The sequence below is a fragment of the Rhipicephalus sanguineus genome, chromosome 6 (genome assembly GCF_013339695.2).
Source record: "Rhipicephalus sanguineus isolate Rsan-2018 chromosome 6, BIME_Rsan_1.4, whole genome shotgun sequence".
NCBI classification, from domain to species: Eukaryota; Metazoa; Arthropoda; class Arachnida; order Ixodida; family Ixodidae; genus Rhipicephalus; species Rhipicephalus sanguineus.
In genome coordinates this window covers 106,505,761-106,529,142 of record NC_051181.1, presented here as the reverse complement: position 1 = coordinate 106,529,142, position 23,382 = coordinate 106,505,761, and the positions used below count along the sequence as shown (strand labels likewise).

General features: G+C 46.8%; 2 protein-coding genes across 2 annotated transcripts; both read right to left on the bottom strand.

The window, feature by feature from the left end:
• Positions 1 to 2,830: 2,830 nt before the first annotated feature.
• On the bottom strand, positions 2,831 to 16,007 carry LOC119396109 (sulfotransferase ssu-1). The gene is made up of 3 exons (XM_037663202.2): positions 15,854 to 16,007; positions 5,006 to 5,679; positions 2,831 to 4,222 (listed from the first exon to the last, which is right to left on the bottom strand). The coding sequence occupies exons 2-3, from the start codon at positions 5,677 to 5,679 to the stop codon at positions 3,934 to 3,936; spliced, it is 963 nt and encodes a 320-aa protein (XP_037519130.1). The 5' UTR covers positions 15,854 to 16,007; the 3' UTR covers positions 2,831 to 3,933.
• Positions 16,008 to 18,555: 2,548 nt separating this feature from the next.
• Positions 18,556 to 19,585, bottom strand: LOC119396108 (sulfotransferase ssu-1). Its single transcript, XM_037663201.2, has one exon. The coding sequence runs from the start codon at positions 19,560 to 19,562 to the stop codon at positions 18,612 to 18,614; it is 951 nt and encodes a 316-aa protein (XP_037519129.1). The 5' UTR covers positions 19,563 to 19,585; the 3' UTR covers positions 18,556 to 18,611.
• Positions 19,586 to 23,382: the final 3,797 nt, after the last annotated feature.

The following is a 23,382-nucleotide window of genomic DNA, read 5'->3' as shown; positions in this document are numbered from 1 at the left end:
AATCCATGTACTTACTACATATCATTCCCATGGTGGCTGAACGATCGCAGCGCCAGAGTTCCCTCTAGTAAATATTGCAGGAAACTCTATTTAGAACACGACCATTTCTTTCAAAAAGCGAAGCACGGGCAGGCTATGAGGAAGACACGCGCAGCGCGATGCAACAATGCACATTCCGGTGGCTCATGAGCTATCCTGATCATGGTGCTGTGTCGGCCCCCCATACCACCACAGCACGCCCCAATATTATAGTGTCACTCATCGCCAACCACATACAAGTTTTAGCGCTTAAGCAGTTCTAAAGTAGTTTATCACCATACACACGCGAGGTCTGTAAGATCTAAAAACTCCAAAAGTAGTCGCGACACCTTCTTCCTCAGTGTTTAGTGTCCACGCGGAAACACCATATTATCATTCACTATGTCGTTAGTGACGTCAGTGCATATATCCTATCCTTTCCTACAGATGTTCAGAGTCGTGCGACGTGGTTGCGAAATTTTTACACAACCAACTGAAATGGTTGCAGCAGTGACGCGATCTTGCCACTTGCAGTGCGTACACTTGCTCAAGTATTTATTGGGCAGGGTACTCGGTTCGGTTTAGGCAGTGAGCCATCAGCTAGAATTTTTCAGAGCACACGGATGACCTCGCAGGAACAACGCCACAGACGAAAGTCGAGGTCGGGAATCGGTGTCAGCGTCGACCTCATCACATTACGTTTCGCGGGGCCGCATTCTAAGGATACTAAGGATCATTCTTCTACGATTGTAAATATTCCTCAACATTCGTTCTTCCGAGCGTCTGTTTTCCGACGAGATTGCAGCTTTGCATAAGGCGATAAGGAATGCAAGAAACAATGAAAATATTAAACTAAGTGATTGCAAAGAATGGTCCCTGAGTTTTATTGGCTGCATCAGTAACATCGCCGCAGCGCCTGCACAAAAATTTAGTTCGTCTCCCCAAACATCAGCAGTGACCTGTCTTATAGTCAGAGAGGCTGCAAAAATAATCCTATTACGTTTTGCAGCGTGCGCATCGTCTCAGCGCATGCGCAGAACGTTGTAAACGGCGGAATCACAGTAAAGGGGCGAACAGGGCCGTCGCGGGTCATATCGGGTGTACCCTCACGCTTTTTTCGGCAAAAGCGAGCGAACAAACGAAAAAAAAGGAAACGCTGCTGGACACGCTGTGAACGAATGAAAGCAAACCAATGATCCGAGCGCGCGGGCCGCACCACCTTTGGGTCATGTTACTTTATATTTTGATTTATAGTCCCGCACTCAGTTGATGAATAGTGATAAGTGCGAACTTGAGTGGGGCCGTTCCCGCCAGTTTCACCCTCAACGGAAGTACGTGCGGTTAATTAACGGCACTATACATTACGCACTATAGGCGTAAAGCGCTCACTTCGTCTTGGTGCGTTAGCCGTGTGCATGAGATGATGCATTCGTTGCGACATGCTGCTCAGCTCAGCAACTTGTGATGGCGTGGTGACTTCGCTGCGTCGCGCCTCGCCGGTTCTGCGAACATACGCAACACTGATGGTACGTATATGCCTGTGTTTTAATGGCGTTTTAGCGTGATATCGGGTCATGCGTGCGGTATCACACAAGATATTGCTTTGTGTAAGGGTTTGGGTAATAGGGCCAACTGAAACTGAGCTTCGCAATGCGTGAAAAAAAAAAGCTAGTTTCAGATAGTGCAAATATACAGCAGCTTCTATGCCGAAATGTACGTTCTGTTTACTAGTGGGCGTAACACAAAAACTCGCAGAAACAGCTTTTGTTGGCAGCACCATGACCGACATTGGAAGCGGGAGAAGTGACAGGAAACAGCGCTCTCTCCTTACCATTTCCTCTATTCCTATGTGTGTTATCGTGCTGCTAACAATAGATGCATCGTTAGCGACGTGCCATTGCACTTCCACACTTGCCCAAGAACGCGTTTTTGACGCCAGAATTGAAAAACAAAAGGAAAGTAAGCTCTCATTAGCGCTCACCGGGAAGTGACGCACGAACAACAAATAGCGAAGCTTCTAGTTATGACCTTAAACAATGTGCGCCCAATACAAGCCAAGAAACCTCGAAGGTGACATGCCTCTGTGTACGTCACATCCGCTGACCACGAGCTGCTCGAGTAGTCAGTTTAGGCACAGTTTAAAGAGCTGCTGATAAAATAATCATGCAGGTCCAGTCATTGCAGCTTTGCCGAAACGGCTTCGTTATTATAGGCTACTGATACACAATCTGTTTATCCAAAGTGAAAATGTGAAAATTTCGCTGCAGTATACGCCATTTTTACGATACGTAGGAACAGGGCTGTCGGCTTCCGTAACGGATCAGTCTGCACTCTGACATTGTAAAGGCGCAGAAATTTAATAATTTTCGACTGGCTGAACGCAGTAATCACATTTACCTGTTGTGTGACCATTCGTAAACGAATTAAGAAACTTTTCGAATTCTCCAGGGAGGAGGGCCGACGCCATGTCATTATTTTGTTCCTTTTCGCCGGTCCCTCTATGTTGTAGGCGCCTGTACATGTTTCCCTTTGGATGCATGAAATACTTCGACTTAGATCACGCTTGTGAAGCTCGCACTAGATCGCGTTAAATGCCTGTATTGCCTTCAAAGCCATCGACCATGTCGCACTGAACGTGCTGGGTCTTGGCAGGTAATCACTGGTCTTGGGGAAAGAAAATACCAGCAGTCTCTGTGGAAACGTCTTCTGATTATTTCTCTTGCACAGCTAAACAGTTAAGGTATCTTAAGCGGGATGATGATTAGTCTGAAGATAATCAGAACGTTTCTCCGCACCATGGCAAGCACAAGTCCCCCATGACTTGACGAAATGCGTACCTGCTAGCCGTATTCTAATTGTAAAGTATATAAAATGCCTGCGAGGTCGAACTCGGGGGCTGAAACCTAAGTGCACGGTCACACGTTTGGCACTGAGTTATGGAAAGCCTAGTTCGAGCGATGTTTCGTGTGGCATGCGCGGAATGCAATGAAGCAAAACTGTCGTGCGATACCTGCTGGCACAACTTTTGCAAGCAACTGGTACTTTAAGCGAGAAAACATTGCCAAAACGAGTACACATCTCCTTGTTACAAATGTGTAGTACGACAGGGAAATGCTGTGAGAAGTCATAGAACATCTGCTGCTGTGAATCTTTCCATGTCTTATTATGTCTTTCCTGGGGTGTGCAAACAACACATGGGATATTGTGGACCAATGAACGCTCTAGCGTGTACCTCATAATGCCCATGAGCACAGTATTGACCGTCGAAAGCTTTCACCGGATTCGACAAAATGTCGCCTACACTAAATCTGCGTAAAATAAAAAAAATAAGGCCCCACTGTGCCCTTCGTGCGACGTACGGGTAGACGCAGCCGACTTAATCTGCTCTTGCAGGCTATGTAATCTACATGGCACAGACCTAATGTTGGAAATGGAAAAATCATCAAAGACGACTCTCCATTGAGCTAAGAGACTTCCTCGAAACATGCACAAATACTACCTGTGCATTTCATAAAAAAATAACTGTTAAGTTTTCTTTTGAGACGCTGGTCTTATCGAAACACCTTACAGTTTGTTTAGTGTACTGGTGTGTTTTACGTATGTGTTGTATCTGCTGCACACTGTGTGCACCACTCTTCATGGTACCTATCTGGAGGAGCACGCTATAGATGTACCGCTAGGTATATCTCTCCAGTACTCATTATAGTACCTCTCTCTCTGTCTAGTGAAGGCTTAGGGGGCTCACAGTACCTTGACACGGTATAAAAATCCCCACGCTCTGCCTTTGCTTGCGTAGAAAATACGGGTCTACGAGTGCGTGAACATAACGCGGGCATGACAAGCAGTAAGCGTTACGTCACTCGCGAAGTAGACAGCAGCGAAACCTTCGAGCAAACGCCTCGAGCTCAGCGCAATTCATATGACGCCGTATCGTTTCCAGACCTCGATGAACTCCGTGCCCGCGAGCCTCTCGTCGATCTTTCTGTTTAGTCTCTCGTTCATTTCCGGCGTGAGGTGCGACTTCCAGTCACCCACGATGCCCTTGCGGACTAGCTTGGCTTCGCTGGGTTGGTCATGCGTGGCTTTGTGAAACAGCTGCAGGCCCTCGGGAACTTCCTCTCCGCCTTCGGTGTTCAAGGGCTTCGAGAAGAACTGGACCAGGGAGTCGTTGGTGTACTGCTTCATGGCAGATACGTCGCTGTACCTGCGCGGAAGATTTGTTGCTTAGAGGGACACGAAAGAAAACAACAAATTCACTAAGTGAACACTCACTTGGAATAACTGTTCATAAATACGTTAGCGGAAAGCTCCTATTCCCTATACTTACTAAGAGCCACCTTCCTGACTCCTCGTCCCTCAAATGTGTTTGTACCGAGAGCTGTTCAATAACAAATCATAGAAAAAATTGTGGCAAATTTTCTACCACTTATTCGGTAGCGCTACTTCAGAGACCGTTACCGTGTCGTCTCAATATACTATTTCATTTTTACATCTTAAAACCAAAACTCCGTTTGAAGATCTATTTTCTGGTTGGTTAGTGACTCAGATAATGCGGTTTATTTCATGTTTGGGTACAGCTGCTTCGTATTTACATCTGCTACTCAATTCTGACGGGAAGTCCCCTCTGCAGTATGTTAACTAGGGGACCCCCCTCTGTATGCTTGAGTCCACGTCCCCTAGTCACGGCTGCCACGGAGGGACTACTCGACAGTGAGCATATTGTCAAGGAATTGTATTTTCCAAGAGTACGGAATATTGGGCTAGTTCGTTCGGTACCCTCAGTGAACTCATAGCTTTGAAAAGACAGGGACAAAGGAAGACGACAGGTTCTGTGGCCTCATTGGTTGCATTGCCCCTTTCCACTCCGGCTATTCTTGCAGGTTACGGGGAGAATAAGAACACCCACCATAAGGGGCCGGCCTGTAATAAATATCTTTAGACGAAAAGCTTTGTGAACTTAACACATTAATTATGTAGCTTCCCATACCTGAGCACATTCTCGAGGTAGGTGGCGTCCTCTAGCAGCCTGTCGTGGTACGACTGGCCCAGGAACTTGGCGATCTTGAGCACGTTCTCTCGCGGTTGAGTCTTCATGTCCTCGTAGTGCAGAAAGAGAACGTTGGGATCGTTTCGGTGCTCGTACCACCCCAACACGTGATCGAAGTAGTCGCCGAAGTCCGTCTGGCCCTCGCAGAAGATGTCGAAGAACGTTGAGAACGCACCACGGGTGAACTCGTAGCCCGGGAATCCCTTGGTGTGGTAGTAGAATGACGTCACGCAGTCCTTGGGGTTGCGGCACACGTACACGTACTTCGCATCGGGAGACATGGGCATCATGGAGTACGGGAGGTGGGACTTGATGATCCCGGGCCTCTTCATCGTCAGCACGCAACCGGCTCCGGTCATCTCGAGAAACGGGCTGTTCTTGAGAAAGTCCAAGCCGTCCTTCGGTTTCTGGCCGTCGTTGTAAATGAGGTACACGATGTGCTGCACCCAAGTCGTGCCGCACTTGGGATAGGTGACGACGAACACGTCGTCCGAGCTGGGCTTGTACTCCAGCGCCGACTTGAGGAGGTCGGCGTGGAACGCGCAGGAAAGGCGGTAGCCGTCGAAGTCGACGTAGCGAGGTCGCTGGTTGGGGTCCTCTACGGTGGTAGCCATCTGCATTAATTAGTATACTAGGTATCTGAGTTGAAGCAGCACGTGAACGTAAATTGGCTACCGACATGCGACCATAGCGAAGCGATGCCAGAGGCGAGGACTATAAGCAAGGTTTGCGACTACGGGCTTAGGTTTACGCGCTGACAATTAGAACCGCACTTTTCCGCAGCTGTAGGCGATATGGACATTCTTTTACTTGTCACTGACGTCGCTTACATTATGCGACCTCATTTCAATACATCACTATCATTATCATCATCAACCTGACTGAGCCCACTGCAGGACAACGGCCTCTGCCATGTTCCGCCAATCAACCCGATTGCTGCGACCACGTTATCACCGCTGACTTACTTTCATCTGCCCACCTAACTTACTGTCTCCCCCTCGCGCGTTTGCTTTCTCTAGGAATCCAGTTTGTTACTCTTACTGACCAGCGGTTATCTTGCCTACACGCTACGTGCCCTGCCATTGCCCATTTCCTCTTGATTTCGACTAAGATGTCCTTAACACCCGTTTGTTCCCTGACTCATTCTGCTGTCTTCTTGTTTCAATCCTTGTTTCAATTTCAATTCGCAAGGCGATAAAACTCACGACGTTGCGGTACCAGAAAACGTGCGTCACATTAGAACATAAAATGTTCGTTGTCATCCCAGAAACCTTACCTGCAAGGAAGAATTGTTGAATAAAACGCGTACAAATTTTTTAGGATGGTCCGAACATAAAGACATATATCAAGTTTCTTATATTTTTGATAAAATGTGGTAGAAATCCAGCGCCATGCAGCTAAAGGTGAATTCCATATCACGAAACAATGACGTCATAACACACGCCTTATTTTCATCGTGATCCAAGGGTAAGATATTTCTGTGAAGAAACAAATGTTGTTTGAGCAGATTTTCTCTGAAGACACACGCACACGCACAACTAGTGTCAAAAAGCATCACAACAAGCAATACATGCAGAGACCCCCGCATTTTTAATCATATCACTATATTGCAGGAGCATCGACCACACGCTGTGTTGAAGGCAGTTTAGAATAATACATAGCTAGTGTGCGCATGAATGAATATGTTTAGTGCTGTGGCAGTCGTCAACTTATGAACTCGAATGCAGTGTAGAGAGCATTTTAACCGGATCTACCCTGGACGGAGGCCTAATCTGGCAAGAAAAGTCTGCCCACAATCGCGAAATTTTTTTACGGAAGCGATTGGGGAAGAAATCCTTGGTAGAGCATTGGTCAGAAAGAATTCAATATGATTATTACCGCGCCACACTAGCCTAGACTCTGGTTTGAACGGGGCCGTACACACGAAACTAACCCGCTACGGTTGTCTAGCGTTTATGGTGCTCGACTGCTGACCCGTAGGACGCGGGATCGATTCCCGGCCATGGCGGCTGCATTTCAATTGAGGCGATATGCTTGAGGGCCGTGTACTTAGATTTAGGTGCACGTTAAAGAACACCAGATTGTCAAAGCTTCCGAAACCCTCCACTACGGCGTCCCTCGTAATCATATCGCGGTTTTGGGGCGTAAAACCTCAACTATTACACATAAAACTATACTCTAGTGGTTGCTCATCTGCAGAGATGACGCCTAGCAGAGAATGAGGGAGACACAATACTACACGCTGATATGACGTGATGATGATGATGTCCTCGTCTTGATGGCGCTCACCCACAAAGGGGGATGGGCCAAGAACCGGACGGCAGGATGCTTAAGGTAAACACCAATGATACTAAACAAACCTTTAAATTTAGGTTAAAAAAATGTAATTGTTGAAGGAGCAAGCGGTCAGACTATCGTTTCTGTAGTTTCTAAGATAAATAATAACAGATATCGAATCAAGATTGTGGACAGATATAAATAGACTAACACGGTAATCTTTTTGTTTCCTTTATGTAATCGAACACAGCAGAGCAGACATCCCTGTGGCTATACCCTAACAAAGTGCCGCCAAATGATAAAATTGCTGGAACATTCATTGCTAATCCTGACTTCTTAAATGGCGCTACAAGGTATCTTTTTGTCTGATTAGAGTAGCGGCGACAAAATAAAAAGAAATGCTGTATTGTTTCAATTTTATTGCAAACCATGCATAACGAGGACGCCTTGAGTCCAGCTTTATTTAGGTAATAATTCAATTGCGGAATCCTACATCGTAATCTGGTGTATGAAACTTTTCACGTTGACGCATTCCATCTTTTACCTTTTTTTTTGTCTTCCATTCATTCAGTACATCAATACGCATGCACAGTTGGCATAGCCGACGCAAGAGTTTCGCGATGGCGTTGAGATTTTGGTGAGATAAAAAGAGATTCAAGAGACAGATGATCGCTCACGACAAATTTATACATGGATCAGTGCCGTGAAAAATTGAGCTGAACTTGACGGTATCTGATGGCTCTATGTCTCAAACACGCGGCCCGCGGGCCGCATGCGACCCGAGGCTTCACAAGGAATAAAATGCTTTTGACTTTGCTAAATGGTGCTCGGGTTATCTTCTCGCCTATATTGCAATTAATAACGCTTTCTTCGGGTAAGCTGCAGAGATGGGAATGGTCTTAAGCATTCTTTTTTTCGTGAAGCACTCCATGCGGTCACCACGTGTTGAGACATAACCGTGGAACAAAATCTCTATATTTGAGGATCGGCGTCCAGATTTCAGTCATTCATGACCAGGATTTGGAGACATATGCACGTAGCGCCATCTGTCGTCGGGGACTGCGGTGGCCTGCCGTAACTGAATGGGAAAAATACAGATATCAAAAACGACTCCCGGTTCTATACAACAGAGACTTACTTGAACATTCTGTTAAAATTACAGTGTGGCGCTACTAACCCCATGGCTTCCCAAAGTGTTTCAAATTTTACAATGGGGCCCCATGTATTTCTAATGGGCGGTGTTCAATTGCCCTGGGAAGCCACAGGCTTTGTAGTGCGATACTGCAATTTTACCAAAATGTTCCAGTAGGTCTCTACTGTATAGAACCCCGAGTCGTTTTTGATAGCTTGCTTTTTTCAAGAGATATCATTTTTTTTCGCATATCTCCCATTCAGTTATGGCAGCAGGCCGTCGTCACCGCCGAGAGATGGCGCCACGCACAGATGTCCCCAAATCTTGGGAATGCTGGAGATTTGTGTCGATATGTTTCTCGAGCTCTGACGCGGAATACCCTTCAGAAATGACCCACAAATGAGATATGAGAAAGGCGTTCTTTCAAATGGCAACGATGGTGACATTTTGTCCCGCCTCCGAGCGGGGTATACCCCGCTTGAACCTTTTTCACTGTCCTGGCCCTTTGCGGGACTAAATTTCGTGAGTACGGCACGCTAGCTGAGATGAGTTTGAGACTTCTGCCCTACGTACTCATTCGGTTTATGGCTCAAGCTGCGCATCAGAGTGTTCGCGGTATTGCTCTGCGAACGCGTACAGTCGAACTCTGACGAAATCACGGGCAAGCGCACGGTTTCATCACGAATCGCTTTTATTGTTTTCGGTTCAAACTGCTGCTGAGCGAACATTCGCGTGTTTTCAAACACACTCTAAAAAATCTTACAGGTTCAACCTCCTTCATTTTCTTTACTCTTGTAAATTGCAAAATTTTGCATTCCTTTCCCAAATGTAGGATAACATACCAGTTATTCTAAACTGGTAAACATCCTTGCCCTTCCTATCTCTCCTGTTTTCCTTCCTTCCTTTTACACATTAAACGTTATACGATATATAATTGATGGGGTTTTACGTGCCAAAACCACCACATGATTATGACACAATCTTAATAAAAACCAGCTGGTAATAAAGCCAAGGAAGCTATAGGGGACCTTGATGGTGCTGTTTTAAGTGTAGCGTAATAATTGTGGCATATATGTGAAGAAAGTAAAGTGGACGAAAAGACAAATTGTCGCCGGCAGGGACCAAAACTGCAACCTTGTTGGGATTACGTGCCCGATGCTCTTGCCAATTGAGCTACAGCACTTTTATCGGGTATTTTTACGTACATGCAAACCTGGGAGGTGTTAGACAGCGCCAGTCGTAGCCATGACGGCGTGTGTGGAACACTGTTTCTTCGGCAAGTTGTCTTTTCGAGCGCACGGGATCCAAGCGCGAATGCCTCAGTCAACGCCCAGTAACATTCGCGTCTATAGACGTTCTCGTCTGTACAACAAGACAAGAATAGCTCAAGCGCTGGAGGCGCGAGTTGGCATTGAGCGTGGCACGAGGAAGAAATAAAAGAAGCTTAATTTCGTAACTGAAGAACCAGTTTTTCACGCCGGTCTCCTCAGCCAACGAAAGGACACCATTAGTTCTGGCAGAACGACGCGGAAGCGTAGGCAAATCAGCGAGGCAACACCTACATTGCGCCTGCCGAGAGAATGGCTTCGCTTGCTTGTGCACCTTTCGGCCTAACTGACAGGCCGTGTTTCGAACATACGATATCTAGCCTTCGCAGAAAGGCGTGCCACTTTGAGAATAGTTGTCACGTTTCAATTAGTGTACAGAAAACGGAAAACAACCGACACCAATTGTCTACGAATGCGAAGAAAGCATATTATGGCCAAAAAGGGAGGCATCGCACGCTTCCCTTGAATGTGACAAAGGTCTTCCTGCCAAAGCCTAAGGGGATTTCGAGGGTCCATTTTCGCAGTCCATAAACTGCTTTGAAGATGGGGCAAGTAATTTAAAGATGGCCAGAGAGGTGTTTCAGATCAGTTGTGGCGTCGAAGTTTCGTCGGACAGGCGCGACTGAAGTCAACAAGGAGAATGCAATGTTTTGGCTGCATGCTGACCCAGAAGACACGGTTTCGATCCCGGCCTAGTCAGTCGCAATTCATTGGAAACGAAATTCTTGAGGCACATGAACTGTGCACGTTTAAGCAGCTCAGGTGATTGAAATTTTCGGAGCCCTCCGCTACGGCGTATGTCATGATCATATCATGGTTTTGACACGTAAAACCCCAGAACGTATGTTAGAAATAGAATTCACTGCTGAGCTAGTTGGTTCGAAGTGATACCATAAGTTGTAGCGGACGGACGTGAAAAGGCCCCTATACGGCAAGGCCCACGTGAGTCAGAATTCCAGGTGCTTCGCTAAGCTACTTCAAAATCATAGCTATAATGACGGGTAGTACTTTCCGGTATACGTTTGCCACTGCAGCGCAGGAAGTGTGGATACACTTCGAATGAAGCGACTGTGCCGCTCAGAAGTCACGACACGCTGAGGCGAATGATAAAAGGGGAAAGAGACTGCATATGGTGCCGAATGCGTCAATATCATTTCCGCTTCTCTGTCACAAAAGTAAATAAAACGTATTTCACAGGCACATTTCGTGTTCACTGTCCCTCTCAGTGCAAAACAGAAAACAAACAAATCACAAAAAAGAACGTATGCCCCTTTCCCTCTGTGATTGCGGCTTGTGTATTCTGCGCGATCCAACAATAAATTAAAGTTTATAGATTTTGGTCAGATGTATAATATCTCGTCTTGCCTGTTCTGCTTTCGAGGAACCATGAAGAAAATTTGTAGTACGCATAAAGGAGACTGTTGATGCGCTCATCAAGTATATGACAATATATGTGGAATTAGCAAACAAAGCGAGCATGCTTTGAAATATGACACACTAGCTGCCTGCGGTTGCGAATATGATTCTGCGGTTAATGTAGCGCCAGTGTCGTTCTTGTGTAGGTCTTGGTGCAGTTCTAAATCCTCCTTCTAATGCAGCTTGACTACCGCGATACCTGAGGAAGTGCGTAGCATGGGCAACCCAGCGATTCCTTTGGCAATCGCGCGCTTGCCACCGCCTCGGCAATGGTGCGCTTGCCGAGGCAGTGGCGCCCTCTTTAGCGCGGTGCGGGTATTAGCCGGATGTTTCGGAAGCATTTTTCGCGATTTCAGGTAAATTATTGCAATTAATTCTTGATTATTTCTATAATTCATATTTTGTTAGACCTTGTTAGTCTATTCTGCACTGGTTTTGAGCATTGTTAGCCTTGTTTCCGGCCTGTATAGACCACTGCGTGATCGTGCGACGTGAGACAGTGAATGGACGACAAGCCGGGACCCTAAAGTGATGCGCACTTAAAACGAACGCCGCCCGGTAAATTGAAACGCTGAGGAAACTCCGTCGCTCGCGGCCCGATAAGTCGCCTGCTGTCAGTTTCTGCCTTGAGGAACACAAGACCCCTTTTCGAAACGTTGGCTTCAGCGACAACCGCTGTTCGAGATTATTCATTTCTTCAACGCATCCATCTTCTCCTGAACTTCTGCTGCTACGTTAGTTATCTTACAGCACAACAACCGCGTGCTCTTGGCCGAATATATATATATATATATATATATATATATATATATATATATATATATATATATATATAGTAGAAGCTCCTCGTTAATTCGCAAAATCGAATAATTGTAGTCCAGGCAAGCATACGTATTGTTTAATACAGGGGTCTCAAACACGCGGCCCGCGGACCCCTCTCGTTAGTATTTTGAACAGCTTTGATGTAGCGCGAAACGACACACGGACACGAAAATGAAGGAAGGGAACTTTGAGGGCTCGTTTGCTTGACACAACCTTAATGAGTATCCGTAGAGGACGAAGCCAAGAAAGGTATAGCCTATAGGGGACGTTAACTGTACTGTTTTTAATTGTATTGTAACAATTGTGATATAGATGGGAAGGAAGTAAAGTGGACGAAAGGACAACTTGCCACCGGCAGGGGCCGAACCTGCAACCTTGGAACAACGCGCCCGATCCTTTTACCAAGTGAGCTACGGCGGCGGTCGTCCCCTCGTCCACTTATCGGATATTTATGTGCATGCAAACCTAGGAGTGTTAGACAGCGCCGCTCGTAGCCATGACGGCGAGTGTGAAACACTCATTCTTTTTACCAGACGGCGTCCAGTAGCGCGAGAAGGCACATGAGGACACCACACAGCGGCCCGCGGCCTTCCTTCGTCCCATTCCCCCCCCCCCCCTTTAAAGGGACACTAAAGAGAAACAATGAATTGGTTTAGATTGATAAAGTGTGCTCGGAGAACTCTTGTGTAGTTTATTTCACCACCATAGGTTTATTATTAGAGGAGAAAACCAAGTTCAAAGTTTCATTTTTAAATTTCGCGCCGAACCTTGTAATTCGTGACGTAAAAGACTTCAAAGAGCATTTAACGTATTTTGGCGCCACTGGCTCGACGAAATTTCCACAAACCCGTTATGTCAAGTCTCTGGCCCCCTCAGAGGACAATGTACCTCGATTTAACCGATTAGGAACTACGTAGGCCCAAGCAGGCGCTGTCAAAAATATGTTACGTCACGGCAAATGGTGCGGGAATTCCAAGGTGGCGTCGCCACCTGTATTTTCTTTTTGCGCGTTTTCTCGCCTATTAAGCTTCTTCGCGCCGAAAGCGTGGTGTTTTTGGTATCGTGGAAGACTACTAATGCGAGAAATATCGTTTTGCTCTTTAGTGTCTCTTTAATAAATATATTCTTGAACTACACAGCCATGACTTGTCTAAAGCCTGTTTTTCGTGAAAGACCACCTGCGGTCACCATGTGTTGATACACAACCGTGAAACAAAATTCTATATTTCAGAATCGGCGTCCCCATTTTAGTCATATTGGAGATACGTATCGAAATGCCGTTGAAAAGCTGGCGAGCATTCCCTTCCGAATTGACCCATGTATGGGATGTGCAAAATGTCTTTTTTCAAACGGTAACGTTACCGCCTATTTGGAACAACCTATTCCCCCCCGACCCCTCCTTCCCCCGTCCCCAACAGATATCAGAAGGTCTTCCTTCAAATGGTAACGTTAGCTGACAGTGTGTACAACCAACAATGACGAAAATAGCGCCATTCACACAGCTGTTATGGACAATACGTACTGGATTTACGTATTCATCAAGCAAATTAAAATACAGTGGTGTAATAGACACTTGGCTGTTGTTTTCTTGATACTTTCAATAATTCGGCCATTTCTGCCGGTCGCGTGCAATCCGAATTACCCAGCTTTTACAATATATATATATATATATATATATATATATATATATATATATATATATATATATATATATATATATGTGTGTGTGTGTGTGTGTGTGTGTGTATAAGTACATGCAAGTTCATGGTGCGACTAGAGCAAAATAGCGTGAACGCAGGACAAGAATGCTGCACAAAAAAAGGAAGGACTTTCAACTGTCTGTCCAGACACAGGCTCCCACCCGCTCAATTTATGTATCCTTCACGGTTTCTGATCGGAAAAAAGAATGTGTGCAAACAGATGTCCTTCGTACAAATGTTTTGCTATAAGAACATCAATGTTTCAAAAGTCCATCAAATTTCATTAAATGTTTTCAAAAAAATTCAACCATGCAAACTTTGTACTATGTGTATCAAGTTATGATCACTTTATTTCGTTTTCATTCGGTTTGCATTTATGCGTGAAGTACGTAAATAAATGCACGCCCGTCCGTTTTCCTGCTTCCTCTTCATTTGTGCAGTTTTTTTTTTCTCTGTCGGCGAAAGTGGTAATCAGGCACTGCTGCCTCACTCGATGCGGCGCTTTGTCTAACGGTTGTATGTTTATGAAAGCACATTTTTAGACAAGGCGTACCAATATTGTACGCTTTTGCATTTCGGTTTGACATGCTTAATTTTAAGCGAACAGGGAGATAACTGTATACGAGGGTACCAAGTGTCCGTTTGCTATATACGCTTGATTTTGCGATATCCACAGAATACGCTCGGGTTCGAGCCTGAGGACGATCAATCTCTCTCTTTCTCTCTCTCTCTCTCTCTCTCTCTATATATATATATATATATATATATATATATATATATTTACAGGCTTATTATTATCTTATTTCTCTCTCTCTCTCAAGATAATTAATGGTAATTTTTGTGGTTTAACGTCCCAAAACCACGGCACAATTATGAGGGACGCCGTAGTGGAGGTCTCCGGAAATTTCGACCACCCGGGGTTCTTTAAAACGTGAACCTAAATCTAAGTACACGGGACTCCCACATTTTCGCCTCCATCGAAAATGCGGCCGCCGGACCGGGATTCGATCTAGCGACCTTCGGGTCTGCAGTCGAGTATACCATAACCACTAGACCAACGTTGCGGGTTCTCTCTCAAGAGAGAGATATAATGATTTAAGTTTCGGTATGGTCTGCGTTGGATATTCCTGTTATGCTGTAGTTAGAATCTGGCTTACACATCGCTTTCGTCGAAATTAAGCGCGCTCCCTGCACACGCGCGCTGAAGCGTTTCCCTTTTTTTTTTTTCAGTTCGAAACTGGATAGCCGTCGCACGGCGAATACATCGCCAGATGCGAGCTCCGAGGAAGCCGACGCAGAGAGTGGGCGTGTCTGAAGTCTCTGCCAAGTGTTGCGCCAAGGCGGAACTCTAGGCGCCACATGGCGGGCAGTTCTCGAGTTGATGCTACGGCTGCCACGCTTCCGGGTTCCGGCGGTCGATAAAACGCTCAGCGTCGTGACAGTGCACACAGGTGCACATGCGTCGACTGAACGCATTGTTTCAGGCCGCGAAGCGAGCCAGGCTGTAGGACGCACGTGCTTTCTTTCCCCGAAAGACATTCGCGACGATGGGAACAGGCAGGCCCCCTGCGGGAACGGTGACCTATAGCCTACGACATTCGCACGGCGGGCCCTTAAGATAAGTCACTTTGCGCGACATTTTAGCGCTGCCACTTCAAATGCAGCCGGAGACCTTTCGATTCGGGTGGTGCGCGAATGACGGGTACGCGAAAAGTGCGGCGATGTTTTCAGATAGAGCTTACAGTATTGGCTTAAGCCTGTATCACCGGAGTGACGCATATCAAGGAAAACGTCGCGTTTGCCAAGATTGTGTTTGGTTGCCCCGGTTAGCAAGGGGCCGCCAGACGCCCTGAACTGCTTCAACCAGAATGCCAGCGGCACGCCAAAACACCGCGGCCTTGCAGATAAATCGACAGGCGCGTAGTACGTACGTAACGATACACTTGGCACGCGTCCATAACGGAGTTCGTAGCGAAGCAGACCACACGGAGACTTGGACAAGGACGGCGTCGCGATCGAAAACGGAACCGCAGCGTTTACGACGGAATATAGAGGAGACAATCGTGAGGAAAGAACAGAAGGAAGCGGAGATATCGATGATTTTTATACTCACCGCTGCAAATCAAACCCTGCGCCTTCGTCCACTCGTTAGCACAGCGTAAACAAATGCCAGCAGTGGCGTGCCGTCGTCCTTGCAGGGTCGATGGGCTGGGCGCGAATTCGTGTCGCCAGCTCGCTTGGCGCGACTCCAACTAGGCGACGATGATGCGAACGGAGTGGATAGTGGGTGAGGAGAGGGTATTGTGCCTGTAGCGGCGCCACCACTTGTTTCTTTTTTTTTTCGTGGAGTAATGTTTTCCTTCACCTCCAGTTTCATCCTTTTTTCTCTCTCTCTCTTTCTATTTCACTCGGCTATCGTCCCAGTTATCGAGCGGGCTTCCCAATTCTCATCTCTATGGAGAGATGGCGGCACTGCAGAGTTGGCGCTGGTACCGTATATCGAGACGAGGCTGTGCAGCGCTGTAGACGGCAGCGTCCCACTCTCTGACGTACGTTGTTAAATAAAAAAATATACAGCCTCTGCATCCTTCCTCTGTAGATTTTATACTGGTATGACGTGCATTACACACACACACACACACACACACACACACACAAAACACACACACACACACACACACACACACACACACACACACACACACACACACACACACACACACACACACACACACACACACACACACACACACACACACACACACACACACACACACACACACACACACACACACACACACACAATCGCTTCATTGCAGGATGCGTTTTATGTCGCAATGTGAAGAAAAGAAGAGAGGCGAAAAAAAAAGCAAAGTGCGCGTTCAATATTTAATATATATCTTAAAATTTCATCCTTGAGCGCGAAGTGTGCTGCCGCTAGCTATATAAAGTACTCGCATTGGACCAGCTGTATGGCTGACGCACTACTTATCGACGTAGCAGGTTGTAGGTTAATGACAGAAAAAACGTTACGTTACGTACCAGCTCACAAGTGTTCTGTTTCCGTTAAGGAATCTACTCCATGTATCAAATTCGATGGAATATCAAAAGGAACGCTTGTTTCTCGAAAAAAAAAAAGTTTTGAAATAGAACATCTGGTATAGTTCGCGCATCACTGTGTCTGTTTCCCTGTCGTTCACCTGTCGCCTGTTAAGTCATTCGGCAGCGGGACGACGTTTCAGATAAGCGTCATCGCCACTTTACCGCCACCTGAAAAATGCTTAAATCGCCGAGTATGCAGGTTTCACCACATCAACACAGTACGCACAGCGACAGTGACGCACTGAATACGGGGAAAAGCGTGGAGAGATAATTTCCTGTGCTTATAATAAACACATAATGTAGCCACGTTAAAAAAAATATTGGCGAAGCAATTGCACTAAGTCGCGCACAGCTTGAAGCAGTGAAGCTGGACTATTCTGATGTCGAATCTGGTTGCTTCTAGGTTGTTGGGCTTTAGCTTGGTTATTCACGACACGGATGTCCAAACTCCAGAACCCAGCGTTCGCACCCCTCCTAGAACACGCAATTGCGGGCGAGTAGCTGCGGACGCACATATGCATATGTCATCCGCATATGCGCTGACCTTTACCGTAACGTGCACTGTCGATCACAGCCAAATATCTACGGCGCCAGGGTCTCACTCTTTCAATTAAAAAATGTGCAGTGCTTGCATTCACGCGCAAACAAATATATCAAGGTGCCCGATAATTAATTATGGAACAGCGATACCCGCTGTAACGCATCACAAATTTCTTGGGGTAATCACAGACAGAGATCTATCATGGTCAAGACACGTCACGGCACTGAAATCAAAATTGAAAAGTTTGCTCGCGTTCTTCGGACTGTGGCAGGAGCAAGATGGGGCCCGTGGAAATCGTCACTTCTGCTATTATACAATGATCTATTCGTAGGATACATACGATACAGCATGTCGGTGATCTCAAACATGAAACCTAGCGGTGTGAACGTGCTAGAGAGCATTGAAGCTCAAGGATTGCGAACATGCTTGGGCCTACCACGCTGCACGTCGACGAACGGAACCATCGCGGATGCTCGGGCTTCTCCCATCAGTGTATACATGCTCTGCGAGCCGCTTCGAGTGTATCTCGGATTGTTGATCCGACACAGGCAGCACCCGCTATCTGCACTCCCCGCCACCCATCCAGACGGCAGTTTTTCAAGAGGGACATCACGGCATGAGAATATTCTAACATCAAGATAACGGTAACAACGAAGTCATCATTAGTAGGACATGTAGTTTAGAGCTGCTTATTTCAAGTGACTCACGGGGCACATGAAAGCAGGTCCATCAGCACCGGAAGTTGTTAACGCCACTTCCACAAATCATGGGCTGATATTACGATTTTCAGGGTTTTCATCCACTAATGTCCGGGACAACATTCGTTTCCAACCTCAAGATTATTTATGCCATTTATGAAATTATCCGATATTTTTTTATAATAAAGCCGCAACTGTAATTTCTTTAGGAGAACATCGTTCTTGTTTTCATTTTGATTGCGTTTTTTTCGCTATTCTTATTGAAAAAAAAAAACGAATTGCAGGATAACTTTCGAGCTATTTTCCACCTGATACCTCCATCCCATTTATTTTTTTTACTCTCGCCATGCACAAAACGTCCAGCCAGGTAGGTTCCTGCAAGTCCGGTTTTATCACCTGAATTTACCACTTTTTCTTCTGGCACTTTTTTGCGTATCAAGTAAGACGCGGCACAACCAGGCTTGTGCAATACGCTTTAATTATATCCCAGTGCTCGCTGGGATTGCACCAACGCACGTGAATCTTCGATATCACCTGTTATATAAGACAGCGTTCGCCAGATCCCGTCCCATCTGTTCCGTTCGGCCGACCACTCTCTTCGCGTCATCGGCGGTGATGACATCCTTCCAGGAGCCCACTTTACCGCTGCGCACGCAGCGGACACTCGACATCGCGTCCAAGAACCCCGAACACTGCACCGAGGCGTGGAAGGACTTGACTCCTTCGGAGAACCTCATGTCTGCGGCCAGATGCTCGAATGGTATGTACAGGAACTCTTCCATGTATTTATTGGTCTTCGACTTCATGTAGGGCACGGTACTCTTCTCCTGGCACTTCTTGAACACGCTTCTGCTCTTGAACAGCTTGTGTTCCACCCCCAGGAACGACGAGAGACGTTTCACAGTCTCTTGAAAATTGGAATGCAGTTCCTCGTAGTTGAGCCAGAACACGTTGGGGTCGTCCCTCCGGTCGCACCAGGACCGCAAGTGGGCGAAGTATCCTCGGTAGTCGACGGCGTCGCTGCAGAAGAGGTCCAGGAAGTCGCTCAGCAGGCCGTCGCTGAACTCGTACGCGGGGTACGTACGGAGTCGTCGAAACATGCCCGCGCAGACGTCGCGGGGGTCGCGCACGAGCACGACGTACTTGGCCCGCAAGGACTTCGGGATGAAATCGTACGGAAGATGGGAAGTGATTACCCGCGGCCTGGGGGCGTCCTCGACGGCTTCAGAGCCCTCCAGCTCGAGTAAAGGAAATGTCCGGAAGAGGCTCGCGGCGTCCTTGGGCGAGGACCCGTCGTGGAGAAGAACGTACAGGATCTGTTGCATCCACAGCGTGCCGCACTGGGGATAAGTGACGAGGAAGACGTCGCCGTCCTTCGGCTTGTACTGAAGGCCCGAGGCGACAGCGTACGGTGGGTAGAAGTTGGCGAGCCGGAGTCCAGATATGCATTCGTAGAACGGCAGTACGCGTTCATCTTCCATGTTCGCGTCTTTCCTTTTGTCCTCTGGATGGATACGTGCACGTTGGCTTCCGTTGTCTGCGGATTTCTTGTTGGTCCAGGACCTCCAGATGTCCACGCACGCCACACACGCCGAAGTGCTTGAGCAATGGTTTCCTGTTGGTGAAGGAAGACGAAGAATTGTTCTTGTACGTCTCGTGTTCCCACTCAGATGCAGCTGGATATATATATATATATATATATATATATATATATATATATATATATATATATATATATATATATATATATATATATATGCGAGGATGAAGTTCAATGGATCCGGTGGGAAATGCAGTCGAGAAAGGAAGACAAAACGTACGAAACAAGCTTTACTAACGTTTCGGCAGGAGGGCCTGCCTTCGTCAGAGTGAATGACGAAGGCAGGCCCTCCTGCCGAAACGTTAGTAAAGCTTGTTTCGTACGTTTTGTCTTCCTTTCTCGACTGTATATATATATATATATATATATATATATATATATATATATATATATATATATTTAACACGTGGCAAAAAGGAATGATATGACTATTTTCTGTGTGTACTTAGACATCGACGAATACCGGCTGGTATTTTCGCTTTGAATAAACCTAAAAGGAAGCCGGCAAGAGCCCTAAAATATAGTGCATGAGATTTATGCCACTTTTGAGACGCGTAATATTATGAAGTGGCCATATGACTCAAAGAGTGCGCGCAGATTTCGTCCAGCACATTATTCGAAGTATTGTGGCGATAACTTTGTTTACAGCAAGGGCTGCTTGTTTTGAACCGGTAAGATCTTCCAGTCACTTCCTTGCAGCTGTCACTTCTTGCATTAGCACATATTGCCAGGAACCGCCTAAAAATAGCAATCTTATTTTTGATAAGATGAATTTAATATTGCAGCTCATTGAAGCGAGGTCGTGCAGAGTGACTGGCCATTCGTCTTAACATCGTGTGGCTTTCTGGGCTGACGTGCTGCGCGACCAGGCTCCTAATATCTCGTCGAGTCTATTCAAGGCACACTGAAGAGTCCGGCGATCTTCGTCAAATTGGGGACAGTGACATAGGAGACGTTCAATACACAGAAATCCAGACGAGCCCTCCTGCGGTACTTGAAAGCAACTTCGTTGAGCGACCGCCTGTGAAACTCGGCACTGTATGTGTGATGTGAAATGTGTCTATCTTTCTCTCTCTCTTTTCTTCCCTTATTCCCCCTCCCCATGTGGAGGGTAGCAAACTGGATGCATAGTCTAGTTAACCTCCCTACCTTTCCTACATTCGTTCTCTCTCTCTCGTCTGAACATCGAATTTTTCTTGGGAAAGAACTCACTCACGAGCTTACTGCTGCTTCGTATGACGCGAAGTGAAGATAGCGCGATGCGTCTTTTTAAAATAAAGAGCGGAAAAATTGTCGATGAATAAGTTTCTGTAACTCTGCAGGTTCGGTCCCTACCGGCGGCAAGTTGTCTTTTCGTCCACTTTACTTTCTTCACATCTATATAACAATTACTACAATACACTTTAAACATTACAGTTAACGTCCCCTGATATACCTCCCTTGGCTTCATTACCTGCTGGTTTTTATGAAGGTTGTGTCAAACACCGAAACGAGCCCTCAAAATTCTATTCTTTCATACACCGACGAAAGGGGCACAGAACTGAGAGGAAAGATGCTCAATTTGCAACTGAGTTTATTAGACACGTAGAATCCTCCGGACGACAGAACTCACGCGCTAGAACTAGTGCACCTCTTTATCGTATGTAAACGTGCAAAGCGTGAAAACGTGTGATGTGTCTTGTTTCGCAGCAGCGTTTCGCTACAGTTTACGTATACATCCATGAACTAAGCCCGGAAACACACAGCAACGCAAGTGTGAACTGAAGCCGTAGCACGCACAGAACAGAAACTCTAAGCCGCATCTAACCGCTATTCACGCGTTGATAAGCGTCACTAATCTTGATAGCCTCATGCTTGCTGCGCCTTTATTTTGTAAATGTCGCCTTTGTTTTGAACGTGACATTTTACTGGTGGAGGCTCTGGCTATTCTCGACCTATGCAACATACCCCTTCCAGCCGCGGGGATGTTAGCCCGAAACCGGATCTTACGCCAGTACACCGTGCCAGCCGGAGCATTCGGGGACTGGCCCTCGAGTTTGTACTTCACAGCACACAGCTACAACGTCGACGGGTACGAAGGCTACAACCACCGCTACCCCTACTGTTGCTGCTACGGCACCTGCTCATTACACGTTGCAAAAGCAGCGCGTGCTTATTCCCTTCTGTGGTGGTCTTGAAGATGTGGAAGACTGGCTAGCCGATTTCGAGCGCGTGGCCATATCTTTGAACCAAATCATACCCGTGGCAGTTTTCAAGTTTTGTAACAATGTACAGTGTGTACACAGCCGGAATGCACACATTCTGTGCGGCCTAGTGCTGACTCATAGAATGCGCGCCACTCACCTTTCGTATATCCTAACCACAGTTCCTCTTGCTGATGCACAATGCCCACAACGATCAGCCACGAGGCGAAGATTCGTGGTGTCTGGTGCCGAGGGACTTCGTAATACAGCCAGCCGCTTGCACAGCGGAACGGTGGAGCCCACGCCGACGCGAGCGCTCCCTCCTAGAGCACTGTACGCTGGCTTGTCAGAGAACTACGCTCAGAGCGATGACCTATACGCCTGGCTTTCCGGCTGAGGGCTGCACCACGCTACGAGAAGGTGAGCGAAGCAAGAAGGAACCCTGTACTGAAGAAAGTGAGAAGCCATAATCAGACTGTGGCCGAGCATAGAAAAAAGGGGAAGGGGAAGAGGAAAACAATCGGAGACTTGAGTCACGGAGCTAAGGAAGTGTGGCCGAGATGGTCTTGCGTATATACAAAATGCCAAACGAACTGTTTGAGGAAAGTACCTCAGACGGCTGTATAACTCGGATGGGGGCCATTTTTGGAGTCGGTGAAGCAGAGCCAGGACGACGGAAGGAAAGGGGAAAATACGAGTGAAGAACGCCATAACGTTTTCTTTTCTCTCTCTATCTCGTTTCTTTCGCGCCCTTTTTTTTTCCCCCTCGGGTGGCGTGCGCCTGCTGCAGCCGGGTTGTTCCGCATAGCTGTGCAGCGTGCGCGTAAATATATTGCGTCGGCGTCATGATGGCTTCCTTCCGCCGAGCGAACTAAAATACTAAAATGCGAAAAAATAAATAATAGGTAATGGTGCAGCGTCAAGTGGCGAAGCGTTCCTTCCGGAAAGGCACCGGCCTCACTTTCGCCGTATTTCTGGTCTTTTCTTTTTTTTATTATTTGGCGAGGGGTGTCGATTCTCACAGACTCGCAATGATCGCTTGGAGGGAGTGGGGGGGGGGGGGGGTGGGGCTGGTCTGACAATACATCCTGACGCCTATTGGTGGCAGGGATAGGGCGGCATCCTTCCGGTGAACGAGGTCGGCGTCCACGTCTAATAAGTTTCCAAAAGTTGATCCGGTTAAATGGGAGGGGCATAACGATCAAAAATACAAATGCTGTAGTAAGATGAGGTGAACAAGAGTTCATGCCGGTTCTCCGCGTTAGAGCTGAGGTTGTTTGTTCTGCGCTAAACATAGCCAGAAGATTTACACTACTGTCCGAAAGAGAGTTACCGTGTCTCTTTACTGAGAGTTATATATATGAGAGTTATATACGTGTCGAAACAAAAGAGCCAAATCAAATTACTCTCTATTCTGTTAGAGTGTACTTAGAGAGTGTACTGGCGGCTTAGAGCGGCTGTGGCGTTGAGCTGCTAAGTACGAGGGCGTGCGTTCGATTCCTGGCAGCGGCGGTAGCG

Excerpts from the sequence above, each read along its gene's own strand:
- LOC119396109 (XM_037663202.2), bottom strand. The coding sequence starts at position 5,679 with ATGGCTACCACCGTAGAGGACCCCAACCAGCGACCTCGCTACGTCGAC. Across the intron at positions 4,223-5,005 it reads TACCTCGAGAATGTGCTCAG|GTACAGCGACGTATCTGCCA; the intron begins GTATGGGAAGCT and ends TCTTCCGCGCAG.
- LOC119396108 (XM_037663201.2), bottom strand. The coding sequence starts at position 19,562 with ATGGAAGATGAACGCGTACTGCCGTTCTACGAATGCATATCTGGACTC.